The 22,472-nt window shown below is 42.6% G+C and overlaps 1 protein-coding gene across 5 annotated transcripts; it reads right to left on the bottom strand.

The window, feature by feature from the left end:
* Positions 1 to 1,114: 1,114 nt before the first annotated feature.
* On the bottom strand, positions 1,115 to 22,170 carry ENTPD4 (ectonucleoside triphosphate diphosphohydrolase 4). 5 transcript variants are annotated; one of them, XM_033171495.1, is made up of 14 exons: positions 22,071 to 22,170; positions 20,775 to 20,883; positions 19,217 to 19,334; positions 17,108 to 17,287; positions 16,678 to 16,883; positions 14,498 to 14,648; positions 14,300 to 14,403; positions 11,841 to 11,900; positions 10,883 to 11,037; positions 8,489 to 8,655; positions 7,017 to 7,341; positions 5,295 to 5,380; positions 3,509 to 3,670; positions 1,115 to 3,017 (listed from the first exon to the last, which is right to left on the bottom strand). In XM_033171495.1, exons 5-14 carry the CDS (start codon positions 16,814 to 16,816, stop codon positions 2,789 to 2,791), a joined length of 1,578 nt encoding a protein of 525 aa, XP_033027386.1. In that variant the 5' UTR covers positions 16,817 to 16,883; positions 17,108 to 17,287; positions 19,217 to 19,334; positions 20,775 to 20,883; positions 22,071 to 22,170; the 3' UTR covers positions 1,115 to 2,788. The 5 variants fall into 5 exon arrangements, with proteins under 5 accessions (XP_033027386.1, XP_033027385.1, XP_033027384.1 ...); XM_033171494.1 differs by having other exon boundaries at positions 10,907 to 11,037; positions 19,213 to 19,334; XM_033171493.1 differs by having other exon boundaries at positions 19,213 to 19,334.
* Positions 22,171 to 22,472: the final 302 nt, after the last annotated feature.

Genomic DNA, 22,472 nt, shown 5'->3' on the forward strand with positions numbered 1-22,472 from the left:
AGACCCTTGACTCAAAGAAAGGAAATGAGAAAAAAACTGTTTTTCGCTCATAAAGAGCAGCATTCTAAAAATTAAATATATATATATATATATTTAAAGCTACTTCCCTCCTGCATAGAGACCCATTTAAGAGAATGCTTTTCAAAGATGGGTTGGGTCCTGTAGCTGCAGCACTGAAGCAGAAGCAATGCTGATGGATATATGTATTGAAATCACTTACCTGGCTGCAAGGCCATTGGCAAAGGTTGGAGGGCATAGCCCTGGTCTTTTCTTTGCATTCTTCCCCTGTACTTCTGCTACCCTCAATGGATTTTTGGGGGGTGGAGAGGAGAGGCTGAAGCAAAGCTTGTTAAGTGCATAAACCCCCCACAAATGTATAAACACAACCTTTGGGATGGAGAGGATCACAAGGCCTGGGAACCCAGTTGAAAACTGTTGTGCTTAAGGCTATGAAGAGTGTTGTGTTTCACTGTTTTGTGGAGGAGAGGGGGTCACTGCAGATTGCTCTGGATTAGAAAGCAGCTCATTATTCCTCCAACAGCTGTTAAAAACTTGTTGATTTGGCACAAACACTGAAGTTGCAGGATTTGTCCTCCTCCCATATTTTTCATGGTAGAATCACAAGCATTTATATAGAATTAGAAAGCAAAAGGCTTGGACTTTTTTTTTTTGAAAAAATACAAAATGCCAAGCAAGTCTGATAGTTACACTTGTTGCTTACATTTCTGTAATATACTTAAACACTCAGGGCCAATTACAATCCTGGGTCTTTCGGGGGTAAAGGGTAACAATAAAATTAGATGTGTGGGAATCTAAATAGGCCAAAAAGAAAAGAAAAGAAATTCAAAGCATGAGCAACATGTGCAAGAGCAACTCCCCTCCTTAAATAGATGCTCCTTGACCATAGCACATGTGGGGGATTCCAGTCAAAACATTGTAATTAATTTCAAATGTATCCTCCCACTCCCAACTTCACAAATCTGGAAGAGATTCTAATAAGGTACAATTAGGCTAATCTCTCTCTCTCTCTCTCTCTCTCTCTCTCTCACACACACACACACACACACACACACACACACTCCTTCATGCATGAATGAAATCAGATGCTGCTTTCTAAGATGATAAAGCTTGTATTTTATGAGATGTCCACACAATTGCCACTTTAAATTATGCACATGTTCTTTCAAGTAAAAAACAGTTTCTATAGCCAGAAATAAGGACATGACAGCATACATGTTATCTTTCCAGCACGCGTTCAAGCAGTGCTTCAGGCTCACTCAATTCTTTGCTGCTACAAAAGGATCAATAATTACTGTCAGGCCCAAAGACTGAAAGCCACACAAATAGTGCTACCAAGCACACAAGGTGGACTGCAGGAAAGGCCAACTGTGCCATGTTATGAGTGCATTTCCCAACACCAGCAGATTACAATGGCCAGCCAGGTTTGCTCCATCACAATATTGCAAGAATACTATACATCACGACGTTAACAGACTGAAGAACCTTCTTTTCAGGAGGCGGCTCAGAACCTCAAGATCTATTGCCCTGGTCAGCATATTTTACAAAATATTTTTAAAGGCATTTGAACGGAGCAAGGGCTTAAAGACCAGCCATATTGGCACTGTTCACTGACACACTCACAGGCAGCCACAACACCAACAAAAGGCTCTTTAACACCCTCTTTCCCAGCGTGGACAGCAGCAGAGGATTGGGTAGAGGCCTTTTCTTGCAATGTGCATTTGCTTACAGCGGTGAAGGGTTTATGAATCCAGCTGCTGACTCTCACTTTGCACAATTCTCCCCGGGTGCTGGTTCCTCTGTGCAGGCCAAGACACAGCAAGCAACTTAGGAGCACCCAGAGAGAGTTCTGTTAAAGCCTATGTTGCTGTTCACACCAGGAATGAATAGATTAAAGAGCCCTTTGTCTGATGTCAGTGTGGCTCTGGGGCATATGGAGTGTGTGGAGCTTAGAGACAAGTGAGATGTCCTTAGGGCTCTAATGGAGAGCCTCCAGCCCATGGGCTCAATTAAGTCTACCGGGTCATTTCAGCTGGGCTTACCTACCCAACACTAAACATCATATGAGTGACAGCCAAAAGGGGGTTTCAGGCATTGTCAATCAGCTGCCTGTCAGGATGGGCTGTGCATAGCACTCTGCAAGCCCTGGCATTCAACTGAGAGTGTGTGCTTTGCAAGGTGTGCTTCTGCCCACAGACTGATTTCAAACCGTGAGGCAAAAACGGGTCACCCAATGTCACTGTGGGCACGAGAGGTGGGGGAAGATAATGGTCTGGCCAGCCAGCCCCATCCAGTTCCCCACCCCTGCCTTACAGGATGGATTATTGGTTAGGAAGGTTTCACTCACATCCACAAGAACTTTTTATGAGCTGGCTTACCATATATTGAGAGAACAATCACAGTAGTTGTGTAGAGAACAGTGGAGAACAGACTAGTTTGCTTCTTTCCCATTTATTCATTTACTGGCATGAAGTCTTCCCTGCCCCACCCTTTTTGTTCCTCCCTCCACAACATCTCCCCTCCCCTCAATGTCAAAGTGCATTTACTTTTAAGGTATGAGTTTTTAAAATAATTTTGGCTGATATTCCCTCAGTCTAGCCAAGCAGAGCTGGCCCTGCTTTCCCCCCTCAATTTTCCAGGTGCAGGTGACCTCTCGATTCCAACACTGCAGCGAGAGACTTGGGCAACGGTTTCTAGGGATGAGAGAAGAACCCTGAGGCAAAAACGATGGCTTTTTCTTTAGCAAGTCCTAAGACCAATGTTCAGCAGCTTATAAGGCGCCTGGGATCTTCTGTGGCGGGAGGCCTTCCTCGATCCAGAGGGAAGGGGACTGGCCACTGTGTAGCATTCGCCGGTGAATCCGTCGCAATCGCAACAGGTACAGCAGGATGGACAGCAGCACAACAAAGAAGCAGGCGAAGAATAAGTAATGGTTGTAAACAAAGGAGAAGCTGCGCCAATGGGAGTGATTGCCTCGGAAATTCTCCTGCTGGATGTCCCTGGGGAAAGGGAGGGGGCCAGAAACAGAGCAAAATTATTAGTGTGAAAGCAATCTTACAGCAACCCACACCTCTGCAAGGGTGGGAGAGATGCCAGAAGAAAGCTGAGAGGGCAACTGAGGAATATGCTGATTTTCAAGTGGGAAAGAACCCCGACTCCTAAACTACCCCTTAGAACTTTATGGGGGGGGAGTTGTGATGTCACCAGTTGTAACACTAATGTCATCTTCCTCTTAGGTTTGAGAGGATGGAAGGAATTGGTCTATCTGAATGCCTAGCAACCCAACAGCAAAGGCTGCTGTGCTGGCCTCGAGGAACAGAGCATACAGAGGTGAGCAACTAGTGTTTTACCATTCAATTCATTCTCTATTCCCACCATCTGGTGGGCAACTCCCTAGCTCTACATGATGCTCAGAAAGCATCCATTGAAAGGGAGATAGCTGGTGACTGGCTGTTTTTGAACACCACACTTAAGAAAAGTGAAGATATACCTCAAAGGCAAAAATCGTGTTCGATAGAGAATGGCCCCCAACGTCCATTGCACTTCTTTGTCATAGACCTGCAGTGCAGTTTTTAAGTTGCCATAGTTTACAGGAAAAGAGAAACCGTTGTGAAACACTTCATACATCCAGGCTGACTTAAAGCATTGATACCTACAAAGAATAAACAAAAAGTCAACTTCTGCTGTTTTTAAACAGAAGCAGAACTCGTTAAGAAATAAAAAGCACAACCTAAAAAGAATCACTGAATTCCCTTGGTCTTGTGAATTTAATTGCATATTCAAGGGCATACTGTTTCTACTGAGAGCCAGTGTGGTGTAGTGGTTAAGAGCGGTGGCCTCGTAATCTGGGGAACTGGGTTCGCCTCTCCGCTCCTCCACATGCAGCTGCTGGGTGACCTTGGGCTAGTCACACTTCTCTGAAGTCTCTCAGCCCCACTCACCTCACAGAGTGTTTGTTGTGGGGGAGGAAGGGAAAGGAGAATGTTGGCCGCTTTGAGACTCCTTCGGGTAGTGAAAAGCAGGATATCAAATCCAAACTTTTCTTCTTCTACTACTTAAACTTACACAGGCATTCTCTGGATTGCACCCAGCATAATTAGGTGCTTATATGGAATAGATTACTAAGTTTTGCTATGACAGAGGGAGTGTATCTGCTCCAGCAGGCTTGAACATTAAACATGAGAGCTTAGGTATTAGATACGTTAAAAATCCTTTCTCGTTTTAATTTTCTGTAATTAATAGACAGCGTTATTAGACTTTCCAGGAATAGGTAAGGTAAAAGGTAAAGGACCCCTGGATGGTTAAGTCCAGTCAAAGGCGACTGTGGGATGGGGCGCTTATCCCACTTCAGGCTGAGGGAGCCGGTGTTTGTCCACAGACAGCTTTCCGGGTCATGTGGCCAGAATGACTAAACCACTTCTGGTGCAACGGCATGTCGGAAGCCAGAGCAGCGCATGGAAACGCTGTTTACCTTCGTGCCACAGTGCTATCAATTTATCTACTTGCACTGGCATGCTTTCGAACTGCTAGGTTGGCAGGAGCTGGGACAGAGCAATGGGAGCTCACCCCGTCATGTGGATTCAAACCACTGACCTTCCAATCAGCAAGCCCAAGAGGCCCAGTGGTTTAGATCACAGTGCTACCTGCTCCATTTTTCCAGAAATAGCAGCATTTAAACAGATCTGGCACTGTGGATCCAAAAAGTATAAGCCTTTTTCACCAATCAGTCACCTTCGGGAACACTAAGATGATTCATAAACTCACTAGATCATTGCTCTCCTCCTGAGATGGAGGATGTTCCCTCGCTACTCCTCCAATATGGAGGTAAGAGCTTGTGTGAACCACCAGGTGCACAATGTGATTTTACGGAAGCCCAGCTTATGTGGGGAAAGACCAAAGTTCACGGACTTCCATGCACTCAGGCATTTGCACTACTAAGCAGCTCATGTAGGAGGTCAGCACCATTGTGGGGTGGGTCTCTCCCCTCCACCACATGGGAACTGCAACAGTCCTAGTGACTGTTTGCACTATAACTATGTTGTACGAAATAGCTAGAAATGTATAGCACCCATTATATTCTTATGAAACGGTATTCAACCACAGTTCCAAAAAGCTCTGCAGTTTATGACTAGTAGTACAGATGGCAAGAATGAATGCTTCTGGGCCTCCTTGAAGTGTTTCCTTCTAGCAACTACTTGTACAATTTATTCTCGGCTCTTCTCTCCCCAGGAAGGATGCTCAAGCAGATCCAGCCATGAGGGAATACGAACACTCACTTCAATCGATGAAGGTCTGCATGCGACGCATAAAGACCACGGTCCAAACGTTCCCTTAGGACTGACCACTTTGTTGCACAATAATCCTGAGAAAGAAACAAAAAGAATGTAAATATATACATTCTGAAGGCAATGTGAAAATAGTATAGTTTACCAACTACATTTTGGGAGGCAAGGAATGTAATGAAATATTGGAGGCTAAGAAAATTGAGGGCTATTGCATTAACCAGAGAAGCAGTGCAGGATACTGGACAGAGTGTCCAACCTCAATTAGGAAGAGCAGGTTCACATCCCCTCACCATGGGAAAATGCACTATGGTCCAGTTACCGTCTCTCATCCTGACCAACCCCAACATTATTGCAAGGATAAAATAGAATGGTAGGGAGATATTTCTATATTTATCTATCCTTTATCTCACAGAATTTTTATCCCAATCATCCACAAATCTCAGGGTTACAAAATTTTAAAAACAGTAATATATTCATATTTAATAAACAAGAGTTGGTAAAAATATGATGAAAACTATTAACATATACTCCAAACTGCCAAAGGCATCTGACATACCATACTTCATCCACAACAGGGCCACTGCCACAGAGAAGGCCCTATCCCATGTCACCGCCAAAGCTATTGCCCGTGGTGGTGGGACAACAAAAAGTGTCTCTCTTCTATGGTCTTTAAGCGGAGGCTTGACAGCCATCTGTCAGGAATGCTTTGATGGCGTTTCCTGCTTGGCAGGGGTTTGGACTGGATGGCCCTTGTGGTCTCTTCCAACTCTATGATTCTATGAACTGGGGTGGCTAATTCAGGGAGATGCATTATTTCAGATATCTGAGCTCACCAGAAGGTGGACCTAAAATATTGATGACATTTTATACAGCAATTTTACATGCTTCACAATCAGTGGTTCTTGCAGCCACTCTACAATGTTGTTATCTTTCTTTTAAATACACTAAAGCATATGGAAGCAAAGTTAGGGACACACCAAATGTTCCTATTCTGTCTCTCACAGCTACAATAAACCTACCATTAAAATTATGGACTGGTCATTTCTTTGTCAGAGGGCAAACGGGCAAATTTAGCAGGGGATAAAATACTTTTCCCCTCACTGTATATGTCTATACCTCTGGAACCCACCCCATTACATATCATACAAGCGCTGTTTCTATTGTCCTTTTTGGTACCAACTTAAGACCTTCCTTTTTCAAAAATCCTTTAAAGTGAATATTCCCATCTCAGTTTGTATCTGTATTGGTTAGGAAATCTTTCTGATTGATGGGTTTATTGTTGATTGCTTTGGGATGTTTCATGGAAAACAATTCGTAAATGAAATAAATATACCTATACAGCAGAATGTTACCTTAATGATAGAAACTCAGGCCTCTCAGAACCAAAACTCTTCAACATCAATCACAACTCATGTACATGTGTAATAAAGAGTAGCATTAATTCTATTATATTTTGCCCTGCCCTCCTTCCAAGGAACTCAGGGTCATATAAAAACTCTCTCTCTTACACACACACACACACACACACCACCACCACCACCACCACCGCCAATTTCACTTTTGCAACAACCATGTTAGGCTGAGAGAAAAGTGATTGGCCCAAGATCACCAAATTAGTTTTGTGGGTTAACTGAGATGATCCCTAGCCTCCCAGATCCTTGGTCTGACAATCTAGCTGCCACTTCACCACCAAAAAGCAGAGTGACCTTTTACCTTTGCAGATTTAATAAACTTAGCAGCGATGTACTCTCCTCCCATCCGCAATACATCCTCAGTACAGTAATAGAACTCCGAGAACCCATAGAACTCGCTGTTCTCAAAGTGCACAGGAGGCTGATAAATGCCATTCAAAGAAGTCTGCGTCTCATTTGTCTTATTCATGAAAGGCTGAATAACATCACGGCACAAGTGAAAATCTCCTGTCCCTCGAAGATGCATCTTCTGCCCATTCTGCTGGATTTCATCCTCAGCATCCAAAGGCAGGCAAGGGTCTAAATAGGGGGTATCAGAAGTCATACCAATCTGTTTGCCTAGAAGCCTGCAAAAAAAGATTGAGCAAAGTTACATGGGCAAAAACTGTTTACTGGATGCCAGATCTCTCTGCCTTGGAGTGTGGTCCCACCTAGTGCTGTGTCAGGGGGGCAAGCACATGTGCCATGTTTTGCTCAAAATTGGGGAAAGCAACACAAGGGCAAAATCTGTGACTTCTAGTAGGCCTGTGGTGGCCAATGCAGGATGCAACTGCAACATCCTTAACAGATAACCATTCCACCTGTGCTTAACATCCCTGACAGGCAACCATCCCACCAGTGAAGGAGGGCCCACCACTCCCTGAGGCAGGCTGTTTCAGTGCTACACATCTCCTCCCATGTGAAAGCTTTTTCTAATGTTCCTCTTGCATGGATGCACAATCGGGATGCTGGTCAGCAGGGCTTGCTGGCACTCCAGAGGGTGGTAACATGAGAACAGGGTCTTTTCTGTGGTGGCTCCCCATTTCTGGACTGCCCTCTCCAGGGAGACTCACCTGGTGCCATCATGACATATTTAAGCACCAGGCAAAAGCATTTCTCTATAACCAGGCTTTTGGCTGAGTAAACATTCTATAGCCTTTTAAAGCTGTTTGTGGGAGAGGGGGTTATTGGTTTGTTTTTGTTTGTTATGCATTTTGTGTTCTCATTTTGTGAACCGCCCTGTGAAGGGCAGTATATACAAACTGAGTAAATGGGAATATTAATCATAATGATGGCTGGGAGATAAGTCAGATAAGGAACATAGCAGTTAAGAGTGAGGCTTCCAAGCTCCTTGGAACTGAGGTGTGAGGAAAGGGGTGGGGGCAGAGCGAGCCTGACTGGAGTTCCAGTTGAGCCAAAGCTCTATAGGGAGAGGGTGCTGGGAAGGAGCTTATAGAATCACAGTATTGTAGAATTGGAAGGGATCTTTCATGGTCATCTAGTCCAACCCCCTGCAATGCAGGAATCTCAACTAAAGCATCCACCTTCTGATTAACAATCTCTAATGAAGAAGAGTCCACCACCTTCCGAGGAAGTCTGTCCCACTGTGAAAAAGCTCTTGCCTACATGATGACTGCAACCATCTGAAGATGTGCCCATTTAAGATTTAAATGTTTACACGTATAGGAGGGAAATCATTTGGATCTGGAAATCAAGTTAATTATAGAATATTACCTGTTTCTAAATACTGTGGTAGTAAATATGCTCTCTGCATATCTTTGCCGGGCAGCATTTCCACCAAAGCCGAGGAAAGTTGCCACATAAACTCGGTAGACATGTTCAGTTTGGTGAGCATCGCACCCTAGATTAAACTCTGCAAGTAGGTTCTTGGCCACCTCCTCCTGCAGATCCCAAAACACGAGATTAAAGAGGCATGAACAGCTCTGCTTTGTGTTGTGAACGCTTAACTCTAAATATAGGGAAGTAATTTCAAATCTGCAGCTCTCTAAACATTTTCACAAGAACTTTCTCTAGAGGATCTCTTGTACTCAATACCCAAGTGTCAAAGCAGCAGTTCTCAATGTGGTGACCTCCAGATGCAATTGGACTACAACTCCCATCATGTCTGGCAATCAGACATGCTGGTTGGGGCTGCTAGGAGTTGCAGGTGATTAACATTTGGAGAGCACCACATTGGGTACCCCCTGCTAAAGAAAGCAGCACCAACACCCAAAACTCTGCTAGTTGACCAAATCTGCATAATTTATGATCCAAACTGATTGCAGCCCACCCATGGGGGAACTGTACATGTTCTTATATTCACCCCATTAACTCTTGCCACTTCTTTCCCTTCCCTCCCTTTGACATCTTTACAACATACAAAATATAAATTACTGAAGGGAAGGGACAGGTATATTAACTTCTGAATGCCCTGGAATTATTACTCCCTCCATGGGACAGAGAAATCTTTGAGGAACATGCGCTGGGGGCAGAAGAAACATACCCTAGTGCAAACACCACTTAATAGCCTGGAGGTTAGTCTCTAGGGCAAAGACCAGCAAAACCTCCTTTCCTGAATTACTTTTGAAATTACTATAGATTACTACAGACTATTTCTACAGAGGCATTCTCTGTCGGTTAAGATGTTCACGTGAAATATGACCTGCCGGGTGGCTTAAGAGGACACATCATTAAGAGGCTGAAAACAAATAAAGCATGAAGCGTGTTTAAGTAATTTATCAAATAAAGTTATCTACGCTGGGAGGTTCTCCATTTGAGAGGTGTTCGTCTTATTGTGATCTATTTTCAACCCTCCATCTCAATGATTAATGTGTTGCTTGAAAAGTGGAGCTACATGGCTGCCTATGGTTAGACTGAAACATTAGGAATGCACTGCTTGACTCTTGATTGAAATTGGAAGAAAACGCTACTAAGCCTCTTGCAACATTTTTGGAAAAAGTATGGAAGAGAAAAATTCTTTTTAAAAAATAAGGATTGACAACCAATAGCTAACAGGAAATGGGATTGGAAGATATGAATTTGGGAGTGGATTAATGACTATATAAGAACTAAATAATTATGGACTGTTGTCTTAATACATAACTATAGTGAAGAAATTCTGGAAGGAATAAGGACTGAATGTTTCTTAAAATTGGAGGGAATGCTGTGATGTTCCGACTATTGTTGACTCATAGATAATAATAATCGAAGAACTTCCTTTGGACTTCTTGCAGCGAAAGAAATGAACAGGAGAGTCCCAGATGTAAGACTAGAAAAAAGGACCTAGCAGAGGAAGGAACAGCAGGGTACTACTCTAGATTGAACATTTTGACTGTTTTGAAGAACTATTGTATATATAACTGACAGATGGATAGTTGGAAGTCCTTTTTATCTACTTTTTATTTTTCATTTCCACTTTATTCTTTTCTTTAATATTCTTATTTGTTTTCTTTCCTTTTTCTTTCTTTTTGTTTCTGCTTTGCTTCGGTCTTTTGTATTATTTGTGGTTCTCTATTCAGGGTTAAAGAGGGACTAACAGGCTGATGAAGGTTATGCGTAGTTAACAAAAGAACCTGCATGCGGCAGGGAAGAGAATCTCCCAGGTGAGAGCTGAGATGGTTCACCTTTGTGTGTGACAAGTTAAGATTTATCTGTAAAAGAGGACTTTATATTCTTTCTTCTTTCTTTTTATGTTTATGTTTTTGTTTAGATTAGTTGGTTTTTATTGCAATGTATTAGGAAAGGTCTTAATAAAACTTTATGAAAACAAACCAACAAACCAAAATAAATAACACCCACAATCAATACAACACCACATATTCCCACCAGAAGTGTCACAATTTAAATGGCACAATTCAAAATGGGGGTTAAACACCAGGAAAAGTTAACTGCTGTGTAGCATAATTCAAGGACATTTGTATTAAACTGACTGATGAAATGAATCATGTACAGGCAGACTGCTTAGCTGATGGCACATCAAGATGCAAGTTCCTCTCGTCTTGGGGTGAAGATGTCACGTAGTGAAGCACAGAACTCATAACACGCAAAAGAAAAAGAATCAATGGTATATGGATTAAAACACAGGAAAAAAACAAAAGGAAAAGAAGTAAAAGTTGTACAGATAATAACCTGCTGTGAAGAGGCAAAGCTTACAGTTTTAGGGACTTCGTATGCTATTTGAGTTGACACACCACCCATGTCAAGTATACCCACAGTCCTCTTTCGAAGAATGGCTTCCTTGTTTTCACTGCCAGGAATGTGCACTTCCACTACAGCATCATCCTCTGAAAGACAAGACGTGAAGGATGTTGAGATGTGGAGGCAAACCCTTCTGAGGATCTGAATTTCAAACATTTGCGCTGCCATAGCTTGGTACAATGTAGCAATGGCAACCCTGCAATGGTAGCCTAATGCCAAGAGCTTGCTAGGCTGCACAGTTGACAAAAACATGCAATTCTTGGTATAACTTGAGGAGGACTCTTGGTAAGCTCTCTGAGCAGAGTGCCCCAATGATCCCACATCACAGCCATAATGACAAGAGTCCTGGGAGGTAATAGGTGGGGGAAAATATGTGCTATGTGTTTCAACAGTATTAGGAAAGAAGCTTGGAGTAAAACAGGAAATGTTGCAATGACATTCTAAAGTAGGCATATTTAGAATGCCTTGTATATTATTTTCAAAAATAATACAGAGCTGGGAAAGATACAGAAAATAGCAATAAAAATAATATGGGGTTGAAGCACTTATTTGAAGTCCCCTCCATACTTCTCAAAAGCTAATATTTTTGGGACTTCCTGGTGCATGTGTGTATACACACACACACACACACACACACACACACAAGGCCTTGTTAAAACTTCTGTAGCTGAAAATACTTAGGGTATTGTTTTATGCCTTCTGTTCTCTAACAGATGCACATATTTTTAGCCTCTATATCTTTATTATGGATCAGAATCCACCAAGCACAGCTGCTAATCAACTTTCATTCACGGCTGCTGCAGGATATTGTCCACTAGCAACAGCCATCGGAATACCAACACCATTTCTCCCTTTGGTAGGCCACATAGAGTGCTATTAAGACACTTGCCATCATCGGTATGCTCAAATCTTCCAAGGACAAAGTTGATTCCAATCCATGCATATACTCCTAGAAAATTTAACAGAACAATTTTAAGTATTAAAAGTTATTGAGCTCCACCTTTAAAAATAGGAAAATTAATTAAAACAGTATTATAACAAGGGCTCAACCAGACTTGCCCTTGCCCAGTTGCTTTCACCCAGGGAAACCAGATCTTTACAGCTGAATCGGAGCAAATGCCAATCAGGTTTACTCTGGATTGATGTTTGCTCCAATTTATCGCTAAAGAGCAGGTTTTCCAGAGGAAAATGGCAGGGCAAGGGCAAAACTGCATTCTAGGCACTGGACAACTGCAAGTCTGGATGAGCCCCAAGAAACTTGAGTTGTACGGAAAAATACTTTCCTTAAAAAAACATTAATCCAGACAAGCTACTTCTCAGGTAGATGGTTAAAAAAAGAAAAACAACAACTCCTCGCTGGCCACAATGATGTGTGAAAAACCAGAAAATTCCAGCCTCTCCAAGACCTTCTAAAAATCTAAGTACAGTCGTACCTTGGTTCTCAAACAGAATGTGTTCCAGGAGTCCATTTGACTCCCCGAACTATTCAAAAAACAAGGCGCGGCTTCCGATTGTCTGCAGGAGCGGCAGCCACGCCAGACATTTGGCTTCCAAAAATCGTTCAAAAATGGGAACACTCACTTTCAGGCTTCGATCATTTGGGAGCAGAGGCCTTTGAGATCGTACTGTAGTACAGTCGTACCTCGTGTTGTGTTCGCTGCGGGTTGTGAACGGCACTGGATACGAACGCACCGAACCCAGAAGTAACGGAACGGAGTACTTCTGGGTTCGGTGGGTTGTGGACTTCTCAGGATATGAATGGGGCTCCGGAACGGATCCCGTTCTTATCTAGAGATACCACTGTATGAAAGTGCTCTACCCAGCAATTCCAAATGTTGCCACCAGAGTGTGCTCTTGCAGCTATATAGTACAAATCTGCCAATGAACAGCTATAACAGAACAGGATGCCTTAGCTAAAACAGGCGTGGGGACTCTGTGGCCCTCTAGAGGTTGTTGGGACTCCAATTTCCATCATCCCCAGAAGAATGATAGGAGTTGTAGTCCAACATCTTCTCAAGGGCCACAAGGCACAGGAACTATGACGAGGGGAAAGAGGTGTATTGCTGGGAAAAAAACAACCAAGGGATGCCTGGTAAAGAAAAGCTTACAAAAAAATAAAGATTCCAGTATCTGTGATGTATGCAGTGAATTAAGCAGTAAGCTAAGCAGACAAAGAAAACCTGATGATTTATGTTTTTCATCAAGTTTTTATGCCAATTTTCTTCTCGCATCTTGTACTCTGCCTTGATTTTTTTTTAATTAAAGTATAGAATATAAATATATAAATTTAAAAAATAAGAGAAATCAAACTAAGGATGCTACAAGAAATACAGGTGAGTTGCAAAAAGTGCATTTCACACAATGTAATTGTATTTGAAAATAATGGAGAGGTGTGCGGGTAAACAGTGCATGGTTATTAAAAGACATTTAAAGGTAAAAGGACAACTGACCATTAAGTCCAGTCGCAGATGACTCTGGGGTTGCGGCGCTCATCTCGCTTTACTGGCCGGGGGAGCTGTTGTTTGTCTGCAGACAGCTTCCGGGTCATGTGGCCAGCATGACTAAGCTGCTTCTGGTGAACCAGAGCAGCGCACGAAAATGTCGTTTACCTTCCCGCTGGAAGGTATTTATCTACTTGCACTTTGACGTGTTTTCGAACTGCTAGGTTGGCAGGAGCAGGGACCGAGCAACGGGAGCTCACCCCGTCGCGGGGATTCAAACCGCCGACCTTCTGGTCAGCAAGCCCTAGGCTCAGTGGTTTAGACTACAGCACCACCCACGCCACATTTAGAATCTGCTTTATTCAGATTAACTGTTGACTTGACATTCCACTGATGAATCTCCAATAAAGCCCTTTCTCAGCCTCTCTCGATACTGCACAAATCCAGCCGATTTTACTCTTATATCATGCAAGGAAGACTTCTCACCCATTCATTCTCCTCCCCACCAAATATTTTCTATTTAAAAAACCAACCATCAAACTCCCTAACCCTGCTAAATCCCTGGAGATTTTTTAAATTTTGTATTAGAGAGGACATGTAGCAATCTAAGGAGCCCCTGCCCCTTCAAAATTAACTTCCAATTTGCCAGTGTTTTTTGCTTCTTAAAATTGGAGTGACCTGGTATTGACACAATCTGGTTGTAGGCCAACTAGGTATATAGACATCCTGGACAGGGACATATCTCTGCTCTCCTCATTCTGTGTTGTGATCCACAGCATCTCTCACAATTGTGTTTCTTGCAGCAGTTCTATGTCACCCACTGAAGGGGACCTGCTCCCTGGACAGACATTCCATCAGTCTAGTGAATGTGGTTTCAAACTTGTCTTTTTCAAAAGCAGTTCCTTACCTTCTTGCTTTCCTGAAATAACCTCAGCATGCGAGTCCGAAAACAGAAAATCAAAATGCACTGGGATATCAGTTAGCAGGTCTTCTAGTATTGCCTTTTGCTGGCTGCAAGATTCCAAATATGTTTAAAATACAAATAGACCCCTAACAAACTCAATTCTCTGTATTAAACTGTAATAGATAAAAGGTATTCAGTCACCTCTCTGGTAAGATTCTCATCCCTGCTGTACATAGAATATACAGAGGTGTTTCTTTATGTTTTGCACGGGGTACATGTGCAGCAGCAAAGCTCAGAAGTGGGAAAATATAATCACTGACTTTTTCAGGAGAGGTAGCAAATTCTGAAATGCCTAAAAAAAGCAATGGAGATACATATGTGTATATATGCATGTAGCAGAAAGTGGGAGATTCCAACATACCAAAAAACCCTTATTATTTCAAAGAGTTTCTGATTTTAAGAGTTAGAAGCTGCATAACCGCATAACCTGTTTGCTTTTTGGTGAATTCTCTGGGTAACATTCAGTATGCCAATCCAATTAAAGACAAAATACTGCCTCAGCAAAAGGATCTACTAGCCCAGGGGTAGGCAACCTAAGGCCTGGGTGCTGGATGCGGTCCAACTGCCTTCTCAATTGGTACCAGCGTGTTTTTATATGAGTAGAATATGTGCTTTTATTTAAAATGCATCTCTGGGTTATTTATGGGACATAGGAATTTGTTCACCCCCCCCCCCCAAAATAGTCCGGTCCACCACACTCAATTCTCTGTGGACTGGCCCACGGCTGAAAAAGGTTGCTGACCCCTGTACTAGCCAGTATAATTCATGTGGCCATAACTTTACTTTACCAGCTTGTTTCTGGAAAGGTCAAGACTGTTGTTGAAAAACCCCATGATATGTGAGCTGAGATTGGTAACATTAATTTATTCTATTCTATTCTATTCTATTCTATTCTATTCTATTCTATTCTATCTAGGCAAAAGGTAAAACACTTTGGCTCCCATGCTACAAAGGTTGTATTAGAATGGACCTTGGAATATGTTTTATTAGAGCATAAAAGGCATATATAACTGGAGTCCATATAACGGCCATGCAACCAAATGGAGCAGAAAGGCCCCAAGACGTCAAATAATCATTCCATCTATTTCAAGGGATGCATACATATTTATCTATGCATACGTAGTATGTTTGAATGCCAGGGAAAAGGCCATATTTCAGGTACAGTCATACCTCATGTTGCAAACGCTGCAGGTTACGCATTTTCAGGTTGCACTCCACTCCAAACCCGGAAGTACCGGAATGGGTTACTTTCGGGTTACAGCATTCGCGCATGCGCAGAAGCACTAAATTGTGACCCGTGCATGCGCAGATACAACACTGCGGGTTGCGGACACGCCTCCCACATGGATCGTGTTCGCAACCTGAGCGTCCACTGTACTTCAATGATGTTTCTTTCAATTTATGTGTCGGGAAAAGCATACGGCTTGAAGTTTAACATAGCATCCTGAAGTTTGCACTTTGAATAGAAATGGTCCACGGATTCCAGATCCTTAAAAGCATTTCACTCATTCTGGAAAACAGGACATTTCATAGGTGGTTTTTTTTTTGTTTTTTTTTAGTGTTCTCAATTTTTTTCTCAAATTGGAAGTAAGTTTCACTAAACAGAGTCTTGTGCCTGAGTAAAAATACATAAGGGTATTCCCTGTAAATTTCATAAATATGCCAAATAGCATAATTTCACATGCTATATTGGCATTTTATGCTACAGCAGTATTTTTTTTAGTAAATATTGCATATAAAACAGTTCATTGGTGAAAAGTATGACTTGATTATATTTATTCACATAAAAAATAAGGACACTGAAGAGATGTCACAAATCGACAAATAAACAAATAAAATCTAAACATGTCAACTTCTAATCTATTTATATACCACCTTTTCATATATACTCAAGGTAGCTTCCATGAAACAGTCACTGTTAGTTGACGTAACTACCAACAGGTCCTTTCTCAATGAGTTTATCTAAAGTTATAACCTCCAGTTTACTGCACAAGCCAACCAGTGCTGAATTTCAAACCACAGGGAAACAACTCTTTGTTTTTATGTTACAACAGCAAGCAGAGCTGTCTGCAAGAATGAGGTGAAGGAGGTTAGAATGAAATCAAAACCCTTGGCTATTTGGACTGACTTCCAAGTAAACATGGGTAGAATTGGCCTGCACATATGATCCCAAGTAAAACAGGGATAAAACACAATGAAACATTTAATAAAATGAAACTGCTACATTTTTTATAAATTACCATCACTCCATTCCTTTTAAGGTAGGCTGCTAAACAGCTATGGCAGGGGGGGAAAACGAGTTATGGCCTTTTCTCCAATACCTGGTTTAATTTTCATAACCACTGGTTTGCTGTTTTTGTCCCTCATTTGTTTGATGTCCAGCAAATCATGTGGATTGCCATTGTGCCTCGGCCACCAATATACAAAGATCCTAGATCCACTGCTACCACAGTCCACCATAATACCATAGTTCAACTTGGGATTGTTGGTGTCTGTAGCTTCTGTGTCGGTTACTCGAGCAAGATACCTGGAAGAGAGCATCAAAGTGTTGTTTAGCAGCAAATTTCATTGAAACCAATGGGACTGAGCTGAAGAGTAAACAAGCATAAGATCTCACTGCAAATTGCAGTCAATTTATAGGGACTTAGAAGCACATTTAAAAACAAAAACAACTATCCATTACTTGTGTTGTCCTCAGATGTGAACAAACACTTTTGGAATATATATTTTTGTCTTACAAGATGTTCTTACCTGTGCAGCTTTTTGTCCCTGTAGCCATATTTTACAACAGAATAGTACAGCAAGAAAAATGCAGCAGCGAGCAACCCAATGACAATAATCTGCCGTAACGTGGTGTTCAATATTCGTGGACACCCAACTGGGGAAATGCTGAAGTGCCAAGAAGCAGGAAACAGACAAGAAATACTGACCCTGAAATTTAGAAAACAAAAAGATAGCTGTCTGAAAAGGTACCTTACTATAGCATACTCACTGACACACAAAGGATCCTATCACTGGATCCCAAATGTTCTAAGCCAGAAAATATTTCATAGTGAATTTAAGTAGATTGTAAACTCTTCAAATAGATGATTCTGCAGTTTCAAGAACTGAAGGAAGACTCCAAAAGTTACGTTACTAACTCTTCATTCCTAGATTTAAAATGCTTCCCTATACTTTGTATGTATTTAGAAGATTTATACCTTGTCCTCTTATGGCAGTCATGATGCTCAATTACAGTAATTCTAAAACATCCATATCATCACTATTGACACTAAAGCAACGATCCAATATTAAGAACATAGATATGCTTAAGTAGATGAGTGAATGCAAGCTAAGTTTGCATAGCCCCCAATACTGCTATGAACACAAGTAGCTGCCTGGGGACAAAGGAGTGAAGCCACAAGGGTGGAGACTGCTGGGAGGAAGAAGAGATGATCAAGGGATATGGCTTAGTCACAGAACATTGTTTATGTGGTCAAAAATTTCGGCTCCCACAGTGTAGCCTTCTAAGACACTGCTATATTCAAGAGTTTGTGTACTGTAGTTTCTGCTGTAAGTCAAGCAGAGCTTATTAGATGACCCTAGGTAATGGTAAAGGGACCCCTGGCCATTAGGTCCAGTCACGTACGACTCAGGTTGTGGCGCTCATCTCGCTTTATTGGCCGAGGGAGCTGGTGTACAGCTTCTGGGTCATGTGGCCAGCATGACTAAGCTGCTTCTGGTGAACCAGAGCAGCGCACAGAGACGCCGTTTACCTTCCCGCCAGAGCAGTACCTATTTATCTACTTGCACTTTGACATGCTTTCGAACTGCTAGGTTGGCAGGAGCAGGGACTGAGTAACGGGAGCTCACCCCATCATGGGGATTCAAACCACTGACCTTCTGATCGGTAAGCCCTAGGCACTGTGGTTTAACTCACAGCACCACCCGTGTCCCTTTAGATGACCCTAGAGCAAGCCAAAATCCTCATATCCTCAGACTCCAGGACTACAACATAAGGGGGACTACATTTATGGTATAGAGTTGTGGTAATTAGAAATGGAATCTTCAATTCATTCATCAGTTAGATTAAATTAAGCAATTAAATGCATTTTGATTTACTAAAAGATGCCCCAGTTTAATCAAGCAGCAGCTTTTCATTTCAGTTTGAATAAAATTACTTTTTAAATTGTAGAAGCAAGTGCTGTACCGCCATTGTTCCTGTGTGAGAAAGGGCAATGCTTCCTTTATGATGATGCTTGCTACAGGTGTGCAACATTTTTTTAAAGAACACTTTTCCTTTATCACAATCTCACAAATGCATATCTTATCAATTCATTTTTAAAGCTTTAAGTAGATGACAAACCTGGTAAAATATTTTAAAATTAATATATGTGCTGTTATTTCCAAACACCATTTACCCACTTTTCCAATCTATATGCAATGCCACTGTGAGTTCTTTCCATTTAAGCCAATTTCAGGTACTGACTGCAGAATTCCCATTGGCATCTAGTTGGCCAGTGTGAGAACAGAGCGCTAGAATAGAATGGCCTTTAGTCTCATTCAGCAGAGCTCCTCTTATGTTTTATATTTCTTCATGACACAAGTGCTGAAAACAAGCCATGAAAATTCAGCACCTTTTGTTATTTATTCATATTTGTACCCATTTGTATCTTGTATAGTTCAGTACTCAGCTGTAACAGCTTACTTGTTAACAATGTGAGGTGTTTTGTTTCCAACTGTACCTTCATCAATAAAAATAGCACAGGAAGTGTCAAAATTAAGGGAGTCCAAAGTCAAATAGACTTTTAAGTCTGTTTCATCCCCACCAAGCACTCAGCTTATTCCTTTCACCCCGACAGTATTCAGATACTTACCTACCCATTTCAGAACAGTTTGATCAGACAAGGTACAGTAAGAAAGACTCCTATTGTCAGCCAGATGTTACAGATTCATAAGACACAAACATAATCCCCAGAACCAATGGTACAAATAGGAACTGAAAAGGAAAGATTGCAGTGATATTAAAAAGATGGTACTTTCATTCAGATCCAACATCTGATGAGCACAAAAACTAAACCAATGTAAAATTTTTTAGCAAACAATGATCCTCGATCTATATCCTACCCTTCTTTCAAAAAGTACAGGATGGTATGCATGGGACTGCCCTATTTTAACCACACAACAATGTTGTTAGGCTAAGGAATAGTGAAGGCCTCTCAGATACATTTTCAACAACTCCATTCACGAAACCATACTGTGTGAGGGCATGGCAATATTAAATACAGGTTCTGAGGTGGCCAATTCATCTCTCATATCTGAAGCAAGTGCACTAACACAGTTACTCACAAATAGGAGATACTGTACAGGCAATTATATTATTATTAAATTTATATCTCACCCTTCCTCCTGAAGAAGCCCAGGCCTAGCTTACACTACTTCCACTGAAGCTAGCCGAGCAATGTGAGGTTATGTAAACTTCCCACTTAACTGAATGCAGTCTGGTGCTCGATGACCTTCCAGCATACATTTGCTGAAATTCATCTTCTGTATCAGTGCAATTTGATGCTGAAGCAAGCAACAAAACTGCTGGCTTCCAGCTATAAATAACCAGCAGCACACACTGTATTTTAAATAGCGTTTCAAAACCACAAAAATCCACATTATACAATCAAGGCTTTAACTGCAATAAGATTTCAAGTCTTATTACTAAGTTAATCCCTACTTTCTAAACAGAATCTGAAGCAATCTGGTGTGTGGGTGGGGGTGGGGGTGAAAAGAATATATATAATGATCACAACTTTACAAACTAGAACCTTGAGTTGAGCTCAGAAACAAATTGGCTGCTAGCAAATGCAACACTATCATAATATGTTCAATAAATCCATTTCATGTATGTATGAGAATTACCTGACATCACTATGACGTCAGCTGAAGCATTTTCTTTTGCCCATTGTTTGATTTCAAATTGCATGGACAAAGGCACAGATTTTGATAGTGTCACTCAACACACTGATTGGCAGCACCTGCAAACCTTGCTTTCAGCATAAATCACTTGTACTCAGCAGCTCTATTTATGAGCTGCCATGTGGAACAAATTGCAGCAGGCTTGCATTTGGGGCCACATTTAAAAGGTACCACATACAAACTTTGCCTGCCAAAGAACATTTAGAGGAGAATTTCAAGGCTTCCAACTATTTCTCTGCAACTGTGTTTTACCTGTTCCACACCTGAAGTCATATGTAGCATCAAGTAAGGGGCAGGTGGGGAAATGGTCTCATGGGCCAGAGGTTTCCCAACACTATTGAAGGCATTAATGCAGACTCTGCAGTCTTATTATGAGTAGTTTCCACTTAACAATTTATGGTTTGAAATGGAACTCCAAGGGTGTGTGTTCCAAATTATGACACCGCAACATTAAGTACTTATAATTACTTACCACTGAAACATTGTGACCTTCCGGCAAGCTATACCAGCTATTTAATACAAATTACGTATCTTAATAGTTCCATGCAAAGAATGCTGGAAGACGCCATATCATGCAGAAACTAAATGGAGAATAGAAGAAAAAACAAGGTATTAAAATGGGATTTTCATTAAAATCAGCAGATCTGCTGAACTTAAAAACCAAGTTACACTGTCAGCATTAATACCCTGTTGCTAGGTTACATTTAACAGCACAATGAAGCAAGTAGATCCCAGACTTGAAAGGATGGGGGCCTATGAGGAAGAAAATATGCAAAAAGGTTCATCTGTTCGGTCCCTTTCGTCTCAGGATTAAAGAATACTTGGTTTTTATTACATGTCTGCATGTTATGTAATACAAGGGCTCCTACGCTTTAAGACATTAAGAATTACCTTGGCTGCATCTAACTAAAGTCCCTTGGATGAACCAGACCCCTATTAGCCTCTTTCGTTTTCTTTTTGCTAAACTAAAAAAGCTACCAATGTTGCAACTTTTCCAACTAGGGGAGTTGATGCAGCAGCTAGATAATATGCCCTTTTCTGAACTTGGTTCTTTCCACATAAGAAGCATGAGATAGTTAGGAAGCTGACGGCTATTGCACAGGGACAGGGGGACCTATAGCCTTCAAGATGCCGCTGAACCACAACTCCCATAATCCCTCATTACTGGCTATGGGGCTCATAACAGCCGAACAACATCTGGAGAGTGACAGGTTCACAGGATCCAGCCCAGCAGTTTTCAATAGCCAGCCAGCTGTAGGAAGCTGCTGCTACACACACTTCATGTTTCACCGCAGTTTACATGAACGCTCCTCTCGTTTTACCCCTTACACCAGCCTGGGCCGGGACAGCCATTCAAACAGAGGACTTTCCTCCGCCGCCGCTGGAAAGAGGGGCGCCGTTCCCCAGCACGGGGAGGGGGGACCCGCCCATCGCGGCTGGCGCTTCCCGCACGGCTTTCCCACAACTCCGCCGCCGAGGCCCAGCCACCGGCGCATCGGGGCTCCGCCGCGGACCCCAGACCAAACCCTCGTTCTCCTAAAAAATGGCTCTTTAACCACCGACTTCCTCTGGAGAGGCGCCTCCCCGCGACGCAGCCCGCCCGCGCTCGGCCGCCGGGAAACCTGCCCTTCTTTCCTCGCTTTTTCAGACACGGCGGAAGGGAAGCCCGCGGTGGCGCCCACTGGGCACGAAGGAAGAACCCAGGAGTCCGAGCTAGCGGTGCAACAAACGCGCGCGCACTCCCCTCGCCGCCGCCGCCAAAATTCACCTCAGCCGCCTCCTCTTCGGCTTCTCCGGGCCGCTCGCCGCTCGCCGGGCGCATAGCGACACCTCAGCCATCCTCCACTTCCGGGTCTCGGAGGACCGGGCGTCGGAAGTGACGTCAAATGCGATAGCCGAACGGGGTGGGAAGCAAGAAGCGCGCGCGCAGTTGCCTCGAGGTCCCTTTGGGCAAACTTCCGGTGTAAACATAGATCTACAAACACAAAGAAAAGGAAGGGGGGAATCCAGTCATTGCGTCCCACGGGCTCTCCTGGCGCAGGGCATCATGGGAGTCTGGCTCGGCGTGAGAGCCCTGGCGCAGGGGGTGATGGGACTTTGGCTTTACCTCCGCTGCTTTAACCCGTGAGATCAGGCCCTGGCGGCTCAGTAACCGAGCAACGCTTTCCCT

Source organism: Lacerta agilis, chromosome 15 (assembly GCF_009819535.1).
Source record: "Lacerta agilis isolate rLacAgi1 chromosome 15, rLacAgi1.pri, whole genome shotgun sequence".
Classification (NCBI taxonomy): domain Eukaryota; kingdom Metazoa; phylum Chordata; class Lepidosauria; order Squamata; family Lacertidae; genus Lacerta; species Lacerta agilis.

Bases quoted from the DNA above. Each gene is read 5' to 3' on its own strand.
- ENTPD4 (XM_033171491.1), bottom strand. From the start codon at position 18,801: ATGGAAAGAACTCACAGTGGCATTGCATATAGATTGGAAAA. The intron at 14,404-14,497 runs GTGACTGAATAC...GGAATCTTGCAG, and splicing joins ATGAGAATCTTACCAGAGAG to CCAGCAAAAGGCAATACTAG. The intron at 11,901-14,299 runs GTAAGGAACTGC...TAAATTTTCTAG, and splicing joins TATTTCAGGAAAGCAAGAAG to GAGTATATGCATGGATTGGA.